At 43.2% G+C, this 16,718-nt stretch overlaps 1 protein-coding gene across 1 annotated transcript; it reads left to right on the top strand.

The window, feature by feature from the left end:
* Window positions 1-5,039: 5,039 nt before the first annotated feature.
* Window positions 5,040-15,695, top strand: taldo1 (transaldolase 1). The gene is made up of 8 exons (XM_088992148.1): window positions 5,040-5,199; window positions 10,606-10,729; window positions 10,854-10,961; window positions 13,867-13,998; window positions 14,197-14,372; window positions 14,747-14,944; window positions 15,032-15,177; window positions 15,248-15,695. Exons 1-8 carry the CDS (start codon window positions 5,100-5,102, stop codon window positions 15,278-15,280), a joined length of 1,017 nt encoding a protein of 338 aa, XP_088848274.1. The 5' UTR covers window positions 5,040-5,099; the 3' UTR covers window positions 15,281-15,695.
* Window positions 15,696-16,718: the final 1,023 nt, after the last annotated feature.

Genomic DNA, 16,718 nt, shown 5'->3' with positions numbered 1-16,718 from the left:
TGGAAATGTCCTCTTCTGCCGGTGATAGTCAAGCAAAATACAAAAACAAAGAAAATTCCACACCAGCACATTTAGATTTGATTTTTTTTTTAGACTTGTCTTAAACCACATTTTTACTTGACGGCTTTTGACTAAGCATGAGACTTGGCATTACTTTTTGTTTGTTTGTTTTAGGGTGTTTACTGTTTTACGTTCCTAATTGATTATTTACCATTGTGTGTTTGGGAGCCTTTTCCTGAGCAAGTTGCTTGTTCTGTAGCCACAAAGAGATATATGTCTTCTTGTGCCGGTCCCAAGCCCGGATAAATACAGAGGGTTGTGTCAGGAAGGGCATCCGATGTAAAAGCTTGGCCAAAACAAACATGCGGATCAAACCTCTAAAGATGGAGGACACTGATTTGCTTTGGCGACCCCTTGAAGGGAAAAGCCGAAAGGAAAAGAAGAAGTTTTCTGTTTTTTTGGGGAGGGAAGATTCTGCAGCGGCAGGGGTCTCATTTTTACTCCACAGACAGCAATTAGTGTGCACTGGTGGTTGATTTGGAAGGGATTAAAGAATTTGATGTTTCTCTTTATTCGTAAATTGGTTAGTTTTCAGTTGTTAGTTGTCAGATCTGACAGGCAAGTCACATGCAGACGTAATGTGTCCAAGAGCTTGATTGTGGCATGGAGTCAAGCAAGTCGTGCTGTGGTCTCTGTCAGACGCTGTGCGGGTCTCTGCGAGTCTGTGTGTGTGTGTGTGTGTGTGTGTGTGTGTGTGTGTGTGTGTGTGTGTGTGTGTGTGTGTGTGTGTGTGTGTGTGTGTGTGTGTGTGTGTGCGTGCGTGCGTGCGTGTGTGTGTGTGTGTGTGTGCGTGCGTGCGTGTGTGTGCGCGTGCGTGTGTGTGGCGTGTGCGTGTGTGTGTGTGTGTGTGTGTGTGTGCGTGTGTGTGTGTGTGTGTGTGCATGCGGGCGTGCGTGCGTGCGTGTGTGTCCACGGAGGGCGCTACTTATATATGCATTCGCATGCGTTGGAACGCGTCAGGCTGAGACGCACTTGAAAGACATCAAAGGTGCAGAGTTGAAAGGTGCACGGCCACACGGAGAGGCCAGGCACAAAGAAGGTCGATCGCCGGGTATGGGGGGCGTTGTTGGGGGGCCGGCCGACGTCATTGTTCGGGAGCGCGGCAACGTGTACTCTACAACTGCCGGTTTGAGTCGATCGATGGAAACTGTATCCTCACGGCCGTTGATCCGAGTCCGGAAGGTCTTCTCACCGTGGGAGAGGTCAGGATACGGGCCATCGTAAGGGGACTCGAGGGGCTTGCATACATGATCACACCGCAGGAAGGCATGAGTGCATGTTTGGAGTGCGGGATCCATGTGCAACGGTTGGGACGACGTGCGCGACGGTAGAAGTTTGCCATCCCGAGGAATCGTTGTAATTGGGTTACCGTCTCGGGTTTGGGAAATTCACGGATGGCCTGCACCTTGTCGGGTAGTGGGCATACTTCTTTGCCGTCGACCAGGTGGCCAAGGAACTTGATCTCGGGTTGGCCAGAAACGCACTTGTCGGAGTTGACGACCAGGCTGTGCTCGTCAAGACGTTTGAAGACTGTTTCCAGGTGCTGCAGGTGCTCTCATTGGGAGTCGGTAGCGATGAAGATGTCGTCGACGTAGGCACAGCAGAAGTCAAGACCGCGCAGGACAGAGTCGATGAAGCGTTGGAAAGTCTGTGAGGTGTTCCAGAGGCCGAATGACATGCGAAGAAACTCAAATGAGCCAAATGGGGTGGTGATGGCCGTCTTCGAAACATCCTCTTTAGCGACAGGGATCTGGTGGTAGACTCTTCCCAGATCGACGGTGGAGAACACTGCTTTTCCATGGAGGAAGGACACGCAGTCGTGGATGTGGGGAAGAAGGTAGCGGTCGGGAACGATGACGAAATTCACTGCTCGATAGTCCCCGCAGGGACGCCAGTCGCCCGCCTTCGCCTTGGGGACCATGTGCAGCGGGGAGGCCCATTTGCTGTCCGATGGACGGATAATACTGAGCTGAAGCATGTGGTTGAATTCGGCTTCAGCAATCCGTAGTTTTGCCAGGGAAAGGCGGCGAAAGTTCGCGGGACTAGTGGTCACAATGTGATGAACAACGTCATGAGGGGCAGGTAGGGTCGTCCGACTGGGGTTGTTCAGGTGGGGAATCGTCGAAGGTGCATGACGAATGAAGAGGAAGAAGGAGATGGAACGTGCGAGAGACGAAGCGCGGGTCTGGCCGTGCTACCGTGCACGGACACGCCGGTCTTCTCATTAGTTAACCTCTTCCGGCGGATGTTGACGGACAGGTCAAACTTGTGCAGGAAGTCCGCACCAATGATGGGGTGAGGGGCGTCGGCGACGATGAAGATGAAAGGGAAGGAGCAACTAGTCCCAAATCGAGGTTGAGGAACCGTTGGCCATACGTCTTGATGGTGGTGCGGTTGGCGTTCTGCATGAGAACGGGGAAGAGCGCTGATGTCGGCAGCTTCTTCTCAATGTCCGGCCGTGGACATAAATGATGCGGCTGGTTGCGGAGTCGCCAGGCGAGTGGGAAGCCATGCTCACGCCCTGTCCGGGTGGTTTCCCGCCTTCTTGTACGGTTCGTGGCATTGTTTGGCCCGATCGCCCCAAGGTCCGGGTCCGCGGTGGATGGGTTCCGATTGTGGCCTGGGCTGCGCTCTCTCATGGGGCCGCGTCCGTGATTATGACGGCGTTTTCGACTGCGGCTGTGTTCCCGGATTTTGGTTCGCAGGGCACGCATCTCGTCGAAACAGGCTTGAAAAGTATTTTACAAAACATGACATAATACAGTCACCCACCTGGATAAATTGGGCTTCTGTTGCGAGCGAAGGTGATGGAATCGCCGATCGTCAGACAAGCAAAAGGCAAATGGGGTTAACACTGCAGAAATGCCACATGCAGTCGTTCCCGGTGCTTGTATTGACTCAAAATGCGTTTTCTTTTAATTGCCCTAAACCTCTGCACGGCGCTTAAGTTTATGTCTAGTTTATGTCTGCTTTGTGAAACCTTAAAAATATAATTTGTTTAATTCGTAACAGTGACAAATTTACCAGGCGAAAAAAATAGGTTATATTTGTTTTCACTCCCCTCTGGGATTTATAGTCACAGATGTTCCAGAAAAGTGTTACACTTCTCTTGAATAAACTGTAATGACTAGTGATGCCTGGCTAAAAACCAAATGAGCATGCGCGCTGCTGCAAGTCAGTCTGATGAGAGCCTACGAGAGCCACACATGTCAATTGCCTTCTCCCTCCAACCAACACAGCCGTTCTAATAAAGAACCTCAACTACAGTAAAGTCTCGTTATATCGATACGCAAGGGAATCCGAAAAAATATCGATATAACCGGGACTATCGATATATCCGATCCTGTGGGGGGGTGCATAAATGCGGCATCTTTGTTATGGCATGTAATTTCATCATTGGGTTCATGGATTGCGTATCTAACATGTTTTTTGTACAGTAGTGAAGTGAAAAATAAAGTTGTGCATAAAATAAAAACGTCTTTACACTTTTTAATGACTATTTCCTTTCAAAAATGCAACCAACCAATGCTAAATCGTCAAGTTCTATTCACACGAAGCCACGAACGCCAGCATGTACAATCATATGAAAAACAGTGATTGTTGCAAACAATAAAGATATCTGGATGCAACACAATTAAATACTGTACATGGATGAAAAACCAAAACTGCAACGTTTACATAACTTACGTGACGTTCGAGAGTGGCTGAATAGAATCCCGGCGCGCAGCTGTGACGTTACAACAGCTTTTTGACTGACTCAAGAAACACAAAAAGTGATGTTGGTTGCCCTTTAATGCACAGTATGGAATGTACAGTCATTTTCAAAATCATGACGCTTCAGCAGACAAAACAACAAACATTGTTGCAAAAAAACGCTTGCATTCATGTAACAGTACATGTACATAACACTGCAATTAGTATGTATGTAAGCTATTTAAAAAAGTCATCAATCTTCTTCTGCTTCCCATTTTTATATTTTAATATGAACACTTCCATCTTGTTTAACGTTTCTAAAAAAACGGATGCATTTTCTACGGATTCAAAGAAAGATCGCGTGTCCGCAACCCCTTGCAACGCTTTTGTCGAAGTTGCAAAAGGTGTGCATTCAGTCGCTTCTTCTTCATCGTCATCAGCATCATCATCATCACGGGAATCTACTGTGGCATACTTGGCTTTGACCTCCGCTGCGATATCCGCATCTGATGAGCCTTGGGAATGTCGCAATGTCTTTGTCGACTGCGACATACGATGCAATGTCGGCGACTTTTAGCTTTTCAGCCAACACTGCAAGAGGAATGTTGTCGTCATCCTCTTCGTTAGCTGCAGATGTTTCCTCACTGCACCCTGGATTTTCAAATTTGCAGTGACGGAAGCAGTTCTTGATGGTGTTTTCGGACACCGTGCTCCACGCTTTGGAAATTGCTCTGATGGCATCCAAAACAGTCCATTGTTGAAGACACACGAGCAGCCGTCTGATACACACGAGCTGCCGTCTGAAAATGGCGTCTGCTCGGGAGAGCTGCTCACGTAACAAGACACGTGACCAAGTTGACCAATGGCGCGACGGATATATCGATGTAAACAACAAAAATGGCCGGCGGGGGATGAAAAGGAGCACCGTAATAACCGGATTATCGTAACAACCGGGTATCGTACTAAACGGTACTAATTATACATAAAAAGACTAGAAATGTGCAAGGGAAATGGAAATAATATCGTAATAAGCGGTACTATCGTTATAACCGATATCGATATAACGAGACTTTACTGTATATCCAGAAGTTGCATCATTTACCGAACCCGCTTACACAAAAGCAACACATAAACGTGTAAAATAAATAGTCTTAAAATGTACGAAAGACAAAAGTTTTTTAGAATCACGGAGCAGAACTACAATGAGAACGCGATAATGTGACAGCTAAACAGCACCGGGTCCCCGGCGTCAACTTCCTGGATGCACTGCGCGCTCCCGTAACTCTAGCATTCCGTTTACGCTCACGTGTTGCGTGTGTATAAAAGGCTCACTGTTCCTCCTCACCATGCTCAGTGTGTCTCCGGACAAGCGGCGAAAAATGGAGTCGGCGCTCAATCAGCTGAAGAAGTACACCGTGGTCGTGGCCGACACGGGGGACTTTAACGGTAATATCCCAGCTTGCAACTAACTGCTCATGCTAACCGGTTAGCTTACGGCTCCATCGTTAATGTGAATGACCGCCGTGTCAATAATTAAGCCACAAAGCTACACGCTTGCTAGCATTGCACGAGCAAGGCCCATGTGGTTCCACCAGCTCTCTACTTTAATATTTGCTCAAGTTTGTTTAAGATCCTCATTTTGTGATGTATCAAGTTTAGTAATCCGATTAATGTGCTAGACATGCCCCTCGCTGATAAAGAGTACTAGTTGCGCACTCGACTCAAGAGACAGTTTCCATAAAGTTTTAGTCCGGCTTGGTAAAATGTATGAACTTTCTGACATTATCGCATGTTGTGGAAATTTACCGCATGCACAAGGAAAAACAGTGGCAACGTTGTTTTACACGATATACTTTTTGTTTTTATTTCCTGGTTTGCCTTCTGTACACTGTGTACTTTCCACCAGTGCCTTTTGATGAGGAAATAAGTGGAGTAATTCGCTTCGCTTGTGATGCAAACTCACAGAGGCTTGCAGTCAGGATGACGTGACAGTTTGACTACAAGCCTGTATTTGAGAAACCAAACCAAACCAACCATTGTCTTGTGTCAACCTCTCAATAACATTGGAATCCCATGACTACATTTTGGTGTCGTTGGATAATCTTGGCTAAATTCGATTTAATATTAAGGCATTGTTATTGCAATAATGTCACAGACAGACTGTTTTAAATGAACCAGGATGTTTCATAGTTCAAACATAATTTATTGCGCTCACACAAACTGCCAAACTAAACTGTCACAAGTATTGATAACTAAATAATGGAATGTTTTTCAATTAGTTCATAAAATATCTCATTCATAATGAAATCAGTCATTTTTTGTTGTTGTTCTGCTCCCTTGCTTGTTGTCACTACCTCACCGGCATATATAGATGAACATTTGTAAGTAAATTTTCATTTTAAGGCAAATCAATTGATATTAAAGTATTGACTTAGTAGTAGTGCTAAAAGAAATATTGGGAATCACAATATCAAGTGAGTAAATTACTGGCCCAAGTACAGACCTTGGTAACTTTGTTACATAGGAATTTTATTAGTGAAAATGGCAGGTCATAGGCAAACAAAGTAGTCAAGACTCAAATGGTTTCTTGTTCATTTATATTAAAATTATGATTTGGGCAGAAAGTGCCATCTGCTATTTTTAAAAGAACAATTGCAAAAACCGCTCATTTTCTACATTTTTAATCATGAACCTTTTTTAATCATCTGAAATTTTACTTCTAAAAGACAATGAAATAATGCCATTTTTAAAAACAAATATCACAGGAAGCGGCTTGTACTACTTTTGTTCTGCGTAACACTGTTTCATCAATTACAAGTTACTTATTTCACTTCTCTTTTGTATGATAAAATGCCAGTATATGCCGAATGATGTGGCAACCCCAGACACTTCCTTGAGTCATATATGTGGTGTAACGTGGGTTTATAGGAAATGTTGCAGTCCTCCAAGTATGCAACAGCTATTATTTTTAAGCGATTTTAAGAATATTTTTTCTTTAAAATGACACCCAAGGCTTGTGTATTACACGGCTATCCAAAAGTTATGTTAGCGCTCATATTTGTTATCAATCATAGAATGTCATATTGACAAGCTGATCCTACAAATTTCCTTCAAATGACCCAACGTGTATTTGTACATTTTAAGATAAGAACACCTTTATTTCTCACAATGGAGAAATTCACAATTCATAGCAGCAAAATTTGGAGTGAAGACAATAGAAAAATAGTGTCGTGCATGAAATAAATGTATTTTATTTTTTACATTTTTATACACAAGCAAAGTGGGATATCTCCCCAAGTATTCATGTATTTTATAAGCAACCAAAGTACTCCACAATCAGATTGTTAGATGTGTAATGGCCATGCAAATGTCTGATGTATAAAAGTTATCAGCTCTGACTGCTGCTGCTCAGGCTGCCACAATATAAAGCTGACACAAAATGTGCTGGATGAAAAGGCTAGCCCAGGGGTGGGCAAACTTTTTGACTCGCGGGCCGCATCGGGTTCTAAAATTTGACAGAGGGGCCGGGCCAGGAGCATTTGGAGGGAGTGTTTGGGCCGGAAATACTAAACCTAAAGCATTATAGGACAACCGACGCCTTCCGACAAGTTATGTCCATCATTTATAAAATCACTTCAAATGACTTCGACTGAGTGTATTTTACAAAGATTCCACAGCATATATCTATAATTTACGTTTTAAGACTTGCGCTGAATATTCATGAAGTCTTGTTTTCGAGTTGATGACGATGGATCGCCCCTGACCGAGAAAGCGACACACAATGCATTTTGGGTACTTTGTTTGGTCTGAAATCTTCGTGTTGATCCGTGTTGATGGCAAAATTAGAAGGAAAACGCATAAATAACGCAATGGTGAATCGTTGTGTGTTGCACCAAGACAACTATTTGATATTCGCTGACACAAATTCCCAGCTGACAAATCAGCCCATTTCCAACGGAGCTTGGGCGCAATCTTCTGCATTTTCTGGGTGCTACATTGCTGTCATTGACGGCTCGAATTGATATGGGAGGACTCCTTGAATCAATTGCAAACATTTATGCTTTCCTCTTCAGAACTATTTGAGTCATATTCATAACTGGATGAGTAACAAGAAAACATCTTCTCCGAATCTGAAGCCATTGTTTTGATTCTCGAGCAAGGCAAGTCGTCTTGGCATGACGTCACGAACAAGGGGGTGGGACCTTCTGAAACTGGCCATTTCTGGATTCATTTTGAAGTCATTTTTATTTGTGATTCTCATTTAACTAAAAATATCAGCCTGCCTGATTTGGGTATTTTAGATGCTATAAAACGTTTTTCTGATGTCAGTGGGAAACAAAAAAATGGTGCCGGTTGTCCTTTAAATGCAGTGTGTACAAACCTCATAGCACAGTAAGAACACTACAACCCAATTTATTAACTGTCTTTCAAATGTGAAAAATATCCCTGATCCGTTAATAAATTTGTCTCAAGGAATATGGCGTTTACATACTATTTCGCAGATACTTGGAGGAGGAAATGGAAATAGATTAAAATAACATATGCACTGTGATTTCCCCATTGCGGGACGAATAAAGGTATTCTGATTCTGATTCTGATTTATCAAGATTGCGTCTGTTTTTAATAAGTTTTCATTGAAGGGGCAAAGTTAAAGAAATCAACATTTATTGAAAAATGGAATCACTTTCAACATTCAAAACATATTACACAACGAAATATTCAAGCTCAATAATACCTACTTGTGTTAAATTCCGCCAAATCATAGATGGTTTGTCCTGACCGCGCGCTCAACAAACTCTCCTTTGACGCCGTCGCCGTCACGCGCAAACAATACTCGTGTACCGTCGCCGAGCACACTGACAGGCTACCTGCAGTTGAAATTTGCATACTCGGCACGGCAGCCAATCAGAAGCCTGCTTCTTTCTTCCGGACTTTCGCAAGCGTTATAAAGTTGTGCAATTGCATGTCATTTTCCAAAATAGATGCACAGAACCTCAGCCCAGAAAAAAGATTCAAAAGAAGCTAACAACATATGTGACGCTACAAAACGTAAATTTACATTAAACCGTCACTGTAAAGTGTACGTGAGACTTATGAAAGGGGCTTAGTGGCTCGTAGGAATCAATGCAAACGTTGCATTGTGCACCACAATGACAATCGACTACTGTAGCAAAATTTGCAGCCATGCGCATTTGCCGTAAATTAAGCAAAGTAGCATTTGTAGTTGGTGCATTCTTGATTTAAAAAAAAAAACTTTATACTTTGTGACAATGTTTCTTAATGGGATTGCTCTCATTTTGCTTCAAGTTGGGAAAAATGGGGCCGGCAACTTTTCAGTTTTCTGCCCTGTTGTTCGCTAGCTTTTTGTCATGAGTTTTAGACACTGTTTGTACTATAATTTGGGCAAGTTCGGCGGGCCGGATTGAAAAGCCTAACGGGCCGTATGTGGCCCGCGGGCCGTAGTTTGCCCATGCCTGGGCTAGCCACTCCTTTGGTTATTGAGAAAAGATAACCCAGCATTTTTAAAATGACATTTTGTTATATTCACTGTTGGAGATTGTTACTGCCTATTTTTTTTTTATTCACATTTATGGAGATCTTCAATTGATCTTTCGTTTGAAGTCTATGTAGCATGTGCAGCATATCAAATGAACTCATAAAACGGTTTCATTATTTGCTGATACAGATATTCTTTTGGATTGTTCCTTTTTGTTGTTGATTTTTCAATGTTTGCAACTGATAAGGGGTAGTGAGAACTTCAATTTACCCACAGGTATTTAAACCGCACAAATAAGCGCATTTATTCCTGTGAATCACTGAGACTTGAATTAAACATTTGGATGCTAAACTGTAATCAGATACAGCACTATATTGTATAGTTGTACTCCATCAAAAAGGTTTGTCTGCCTCCCTAGTCGGTTTTAAAAGAACGCTATGACAGATTTATACTCAAGATGGTGCAAAGGAAGCAGTGTATTGTGTCTGTTATGCTCATCATCAATGAATACATCCCAACAATTTCTCAGAAACCCTTGAGTTTCTTTTCGGTCATTGGTTTGTGTTTGACAAAATGTTCTCGCTGCAGGCCATTTTTTTCTAAGTGTGTGCACAAATGTTTTTTTTTTCATGGTTTGATGTGGATGGGGTCATTCTTAAAATTCTCAAATTCTGATAAATTGTTGAAATGCAAGTGGGCAGTTTACTTGTAAATTAACTCGGAAAATGGTTGGTAAACACGTGAAGTCATAGATAGTCATACATATTAACGTGCATAACAATCCTTGTCGATAGCGATTGATTAGGTCATTCATTTGTGAATGTAAATTTGCTTCGTCATTTTCAAAAAGCACCGTGATCATCAATGCTTGTGATATTGTAGAATATTTTGAAGCAAAACGCGGTGACTATCCATCCATCCATTTTCCGGACCGCTTATTCCTCATTAGGGTCACGGGGGGTGCTGGAGCCTATCTCAGCTGTCTTCGGGCACGAGGCGGGGGACACCCTGAATTGATTGCCAGCCAATCGCAGGGCACACAAAGACATACAACAGTCACTCTCACACCGAGAGACGCTTTGGAGTGTTCAATCTGCCTGCCATGCATGTTTTTGGATTGTGGGAGGAAACCGGAGGACCCGGAGAAAACCCACGCGGGCCCGAGGACAACATGCAAACTCCACACAGGGAGGCCGGACCGGGACGCGATCCGGCGACCTCTGCACTGTGAAGCCGGTGTGCTAACCACTCGACTACCGGGCCGCCCACGCAGTGACTAATGTGCTCCCCCCCCCCCCCCCCCCCCATGTTCCTGTTTTCTTCCCCCACCCCCTTCATTTCCTCTTGTGTTGCAGCCATTGATCAATACAAGCCTCAGGATGCCACCACCAACCCTTCTCTTATTCTAGCTGCTGCTAAAATGACAGCTTATCAGAAGCTGTTGGATCAGGCCATCAAATATGGCACTGCCAAGGGCGGGTAAGCTCAAATTTTTGCTCAATGAAATCGGCATGTGGAGGATCAGAAACCTGAAGCAGTTGAAACCAAAATTTGTGATGTCCAAATTTAGTGACTGATCAAAGTGTCTTTCCTTGCTGGTTAGAACTGAGGAGGAACAGATCGCCAACACCATGGACAAGCTGTTTGTGAGTTTTGGTCTCGAGATTCTCAAGAAGGTCCCAGGCAGGGTCTCAACTGAGGTGGATGCCAGGTACATGCGCATATTGCCAAACTGCCGATTGGGACTGTGAATATTTTCTAAAATGTACTTAGATTTTATATGGAACGTGAATCCAGAAGGTGACACTTCAATACTTTAATTTATTCCTGCACAGTATCGGCTTGCCTTTGCAATTTGCTTGCTTCCCCCCCCCCCCTTACTTTTAATATAAACCTGAAATGCCTTGCACAGAATTCGACTTTATGACCATTTGCATTACAAGCTTCAAACATAGTTACAAAATAGTCTTTTTTGCGTGTGTGTGAGTGAATGTCTGTGAATCATCAACAGTGTCCGCAATTATGAATTTGAATCAAATTAATCTAATAATTTGAACTTTTGTGAGGAATATCATTAGTCCCCATTTACTGTCAATGCAGCCAGCTCACCCCAGAAGCTCGCTCAGGATTTCTGAATGATCCAATGTTGACCTCAATCAGGGGTGGGAAACTCCGATTCCTCCATATCTTACCCGTTTTGGATTGATCTCTACTTAAACACACCTCATTCAAACCCACCCACCAGCATGCTCTGTAAAAACCGGACACAATTACGAACCATTGAATCAGGCTTGCTGGAGAGAGGGAGATATCTATGAAATGCAACATATGGCTCTCAAGGAGCTGCAGTTCCCTGCCCATGACCTAAATGACCAACGATAGTTACTATTCAAGCAGCCATATTGGAAAGGAATATAAAACCATTGATGGCATGACAAGATCTGGACATCTCTCTTATCTTTAAGCATAAACAGGGAGCGCACTGATTTGCGATTCGCAAAGAGGCACACAGCCACCCTAACTAAAGAGTTCCACAATTAACGTTGGGCAATCTGTCCATAAAATTATTAGTTGCGTACTACACAAGCCTGGCCTTTACGGTTGGTGGAGTGTTAAGAAGAAAGTAATTTCTTTAAAAAAAAAATACCTCTTGAAGTTTGACTTTAGCCATCTTGGAAACATGTGAATTGTGGAGGGTACTCTATATGAATTGAACGATGGATGACTTGTATGCTAGGCTGGACAGAAAGAAGGCGAGACTGATCTTTACAGGCTGGCGAAACAGAGAGACAAAGATGGTCAGGACCTGCAGCAGGTTAGCGTGATTAAGGATAGAGATGGCAATGTATGAACTGGTGCGAGTAGTGTGATGGAAAGAGTACTTTGAAGAGTTGATGAATGGGGAAAATGAGAAGGAATAAAGAGTAGAAGATGTGACTGTTGTGGACCAAAACATGGCAAACATTAGCAAAGATGAAGTGAGGAGGGCGCTGAAGAGGATGAAGGGGGGAAAGGCACTGGGGCCTGATGGTTTACTAATCGAGGTATGGAAATGTCTCAGAGAGGTGGCAGTGGTGTTCCTGACTGGGTTGTTCAACAAGATCTTAGATGGTGAGCAGATGCCTAAAGAATGGAGACGAAGTGTACTGGTGCCCATTTTTAAGAACAAGGGAGATGTACAGACTTGTAGTAACTGCAGAGGAGTAAAGTTGATGAGCCATACAATGAAACTATGGGAAAGAGTAGTTTAAGCAAGACTAAGAGCAGAAGTGAACATTTGTGAGCAGCAGTATGGCTTCATGCCAAAAAAAGAGTACCACAGATGCAGTGAATGCTGATAGAGAAGTACAGAGAAGGCCAGAATGAATTGCATTGTGTCCGTAGATCTGGAGAAAGCATATGACAGGGTGCCCAGAGAAGAGCTGTGGTATTGCATGAGGAAGTCTGGAGTGACAGAAAAGTTTGTCAGAGCGGCACAAGACATGTATCATGACTAAGACAGTTGTGAGATGTGCTGATGGTGTGACGGAGGAATTCAAGGTGGAGGTGGGACTCCATCAGGGGTCATCTCTGAGCCCCTTCTTATTCGCTATGGTGATGGACAGGCTGACAGACGATGTTCGACAAGAATCTCATTGGACGATGTTTTGCAGGTGACATTGTGATCTGTAGCGAGAGCAGGGAACAGGCGGGGGAGAAACTAGAGTGGTGGGGGTATGCCCTGGAAAGGAGAGGAATGAAGATCAGTCGCAGCTAGGCGGAATATGTGTGTGAATGAGAGGGATCCAAGTGCAAGAGTGATGCTACAGGCAGAAGAGATAAAGAAGTTGGAGGATTTTAAGTACCTGGGGTCAACTTTCCAGAGCAATGGAGAGTGTGGAAAAGAGGTGAAGAAGCGTGTCCAGGCAAGCTGCAACGGCTGGAGCAAAATGTGGAGTAAGCCAAGGTATCAAAGTCGGCTTTATTGTCAAATATGCTAATATGCATGACATACAGCACAGATGAAATTAATGTCCTCTCGGACCCAGCGTGCAAGACATGCAAGGCACTTATAACGTGGCTAAAAAGACATACAATTGACAACAGACAATACATGTAATTTCTGTATGTAAAGTGAGGTAGTGTCGTCTGGAAAGTGAGGCAGTGACGTATGTAAAGTGAGGTAGTGACATATGTAAAGTGAGGAAGTGACGTATATAAAGTGACGTAATGTAGTAATGCAAAAACAAACAACAAGAAAGGGTTGAAGTGAGGTCTTGCAGAAAAAAATGAGAAAGAACAAAAAAATAGAGTTCAGGATGATCGTACAGCATGTAGCGTGTACTCAGAGTTCGGTGAGTGTGGCAGCGGGAGGGAAAAAAAACCTGCTTATTCTTCACACGCAATCAAACATTTTATCTGTTTGAAGAACATTGAAATGTATCAATAGTTTGTCACAAGAGTTTAAATATAGCTAAAATAATGGAGGTAAGATGTCTCAGTCGTAATCCAGTATTACCTTTTGAACACTCCATACTTGTACCAACTTTTATGAACTCTAATGTGTGACTCAGTGGATGTGTTTCCCCTCAAATGCTATTGGTAACTTGTATAATAAATTCAGTTGTATTTCACAGACTCTCTTTTGACAAAGATGAAATGGTGGCCAAGGCTTTGAGACTCATTGCACTCTACGAAGAAGCGGGCATCGGCAAGGAGCGGGTCCTCATCAAGCTGTCATCCACGTGGGAGGGAATCCAAGCTGGCAAGTGAGTGTGTGTGTGTGACTTGATATCAGCTTTATTTTGGTTGAACTCTCAAAAGGATAAAGCAAAACAATTGAATTTCAACAAGGCGGTTTGTGCAGGATTGTGATCCAGAGTCAGACCACTCATGGGCCAATGCGAATTCATTCAGCGTTTGTTTGGATTGCCACTAAAATGTCATGCAAATGTGCTCTTTTTCAGAGAGCTTGAAGAAAAACATGGCGTTCACTGCAACATGACCCTTCTTTTTTCCTTTGCACAAGCAGTCGCTTGTGCAGAAGCAAATGTAACGCTCATCTCCCCTTTCGTTGGGCGCATCCTCGACTGGTATAGGGAGAACACAGACCGCAAAACCTATGAGCCACACGAAGACCCAGGTACTGGTGCCCTCACCCTCATATTTTAATTTTATGAAACAATGAACAGAGTCTTTTTTTTTTAACTCGATTTTTATCCCAGGAGGCTTTGTCTTGTCAGTTTTGCTTTTACTCTCAATTGCTGGATCTAATCTAGTCTTTGTTTTTGAATTGGTTTTACTGTGTAAAATTGTATTATGCACATGTAGAGAGGGCTGCTTTTGAAACTCCAACTTGTAACTTGCAGCTGCTAGTCTGGTCTAGCTGCTTCTCCGGGTTTTTTCTGATGGTTATATGCTAGCCAAGGGGTGTCATATGTTTTTTGTTCCGGCAACTTCCTCATTCCCCTGCCCTAATTTCTTTTCTCTCTCCCCGCCATCCCGTTTTCCAACCAGGCGTTCAGAGTGTGACGAAGATATACAACTATTACAAGAAATTTGGTTATGGCACTGTAGTGATGGGCGCTTCTTTCCGAAACACGGGACAAGTAAAAGCCCTGGCCGGATGCGACCTGCTCACCATCTCTCCGGGGCTACTTGCAGAACTCTCCCAGGACCACAGCGATGTCACACAGACGCTTACTGTTGAAACAGGTACGTGCCGTGCCGCTTTGTCAAGTTTTTGTTTCCGTGCAACACTTGTGAAGAATTTCTGTATTGATTTAATTTGTGTTTGTACAGCAAAGGATTGCAGTCTACAAAAGGTCCACCTAGATGAGAAGGACTTTCGCTGGCAACACAACGAGGACCGCATGGCAGTTGAAAAACTGTCCGATGGCATCCGCAAGTTTGCTGCGGATGCCATCAAGCTGGAAGCCATGCTCAAAGTAAGACTTGAAATGAAATTTTACTCATTGCACAGTTCCCTTACTTACAAGTGTGAATGTGTCATTTCAGGAGAAAATGCTTCATGCTAAGAATGGTCAGTAGGGAACATGGGGCATATCCTGCTGCAATGACACAAATGTGTAAAAGTCCGGACTCTGCCTTGTTTGCCCGCTTTCACTTGAGAGGCATTTGGAAGTGCCAGAAGACATTCTCCCTCCCCCTGAACAAATGCAAGAAAGCTCCCCTGTGCAAGGCCGTTTCCCCATCTACTCTTTAGATGTAGCCAAGTTTTATGTGACCAAACATTAATTAAATGAGACTGCGGCTGATGCATTTTTATTGTGAAGAGAATAAATCATTCCGGAATTACTTTTTCTAGACTACTAGAGAGGATGACAAACGCATTCAACCAAAAACATCAGTTTTGCTTTGACCATCAGCTTCGGAGGAATGAAGAAATTCTATACTGCTCATCCTTAAGTGTTGTTTTTCTTCTAATAAATCTGAATTCTAAGCAGTCTTGTTGTTTGTTTTCTCTTGTGTTCCAATTAAGTACGATACACGTCGATAAAATTATTGGTACCTATCCTTTCAAGAACTCACAAAGGTCCTAAAATAACTTACAACTGATGAACGTAAAAAATATTTCATAAAAATCCTGCAATGCGTTATTTATGTACGTGTGTATATCATGTATTTATGTATGTTTCTACATTAAAAATTATATTGGCATGAACAAAAAAATGTGCACCTTTAATATTTTGCTACACCACTCATCAGCCAATGGCTGCAGCAGAATTTCTGTAACTGTCGAAAAGACTTGTCCGCCGGTAAACTGGTATTTTAACTCTCACCTCATAAACAATCGGCTTCAGTGGTCTTGGCTTTGAAAAGTGCCGTCTCAAATTTGTTGAAGGACCCAAGAGTATCAGTATCTGCTGTAGAGTTTTTCCCCGATTCCTCTATTTCTATACCAAACACACGTTCGACTCAGCCTGCGCAATATGATGTACAGCAGTCCCAGAACCTGTACCTCAAAGGTGTCAAAGTTGCATCATGTTAAGGTGCCTGCAAAAGCAAATAAACATTTCAAGTTCTATGATGCTTGCCAAAAACCAAATGAAATTGTCATATGTAATGCACAATAACAGTCACAATTCTTGGATTTCTGCTTTTAAAACTACCGTTAGTTATTAATATGTAGTCTGCCATGTATCTCATATGTAGAGGTGATTGACGATTTATATGATTTCCCAAAATTCATAACGGCCCTCCAAGGCCAACCCGAACTACAATGTGGCGTGTGACAGAAATGAATCTGACACCCCTGATAACATTAGATATCCACTGTCCCTGAAAAGGTTAATGTCAGAAGTGTACAATACCTCAAGACTACATGTTTTGGAGTAAAATGTGGCACTCCCTGTCTGAAGTCTCGACCCAAGACACACTGCTAGAAACACTAATAAACAGTTCATATTGTCAGGAAAAGGCAGCATTTGAAATAGTTGCGGCCGACGGCTCATGAGAAGTGTGCCAA

This window comes from Hippocampus bargibanti, linkage group LG03, assembly GCF_051943395.1.
Source record: "Hippocampus bargibanti isolate YZ-2025 linkage group LG03, ASM5194339v1, whole genome shotgun sequence".
NCBI lineage: Eukaryota > Metazoa > Chordata > Actinopteri > Syngnathiformes > Syngnathidae > Hippocampus > Hippocampus bargibanti.
This window is presented reverse-complemented; position numbering and strand designations above follow the sequence as displayed.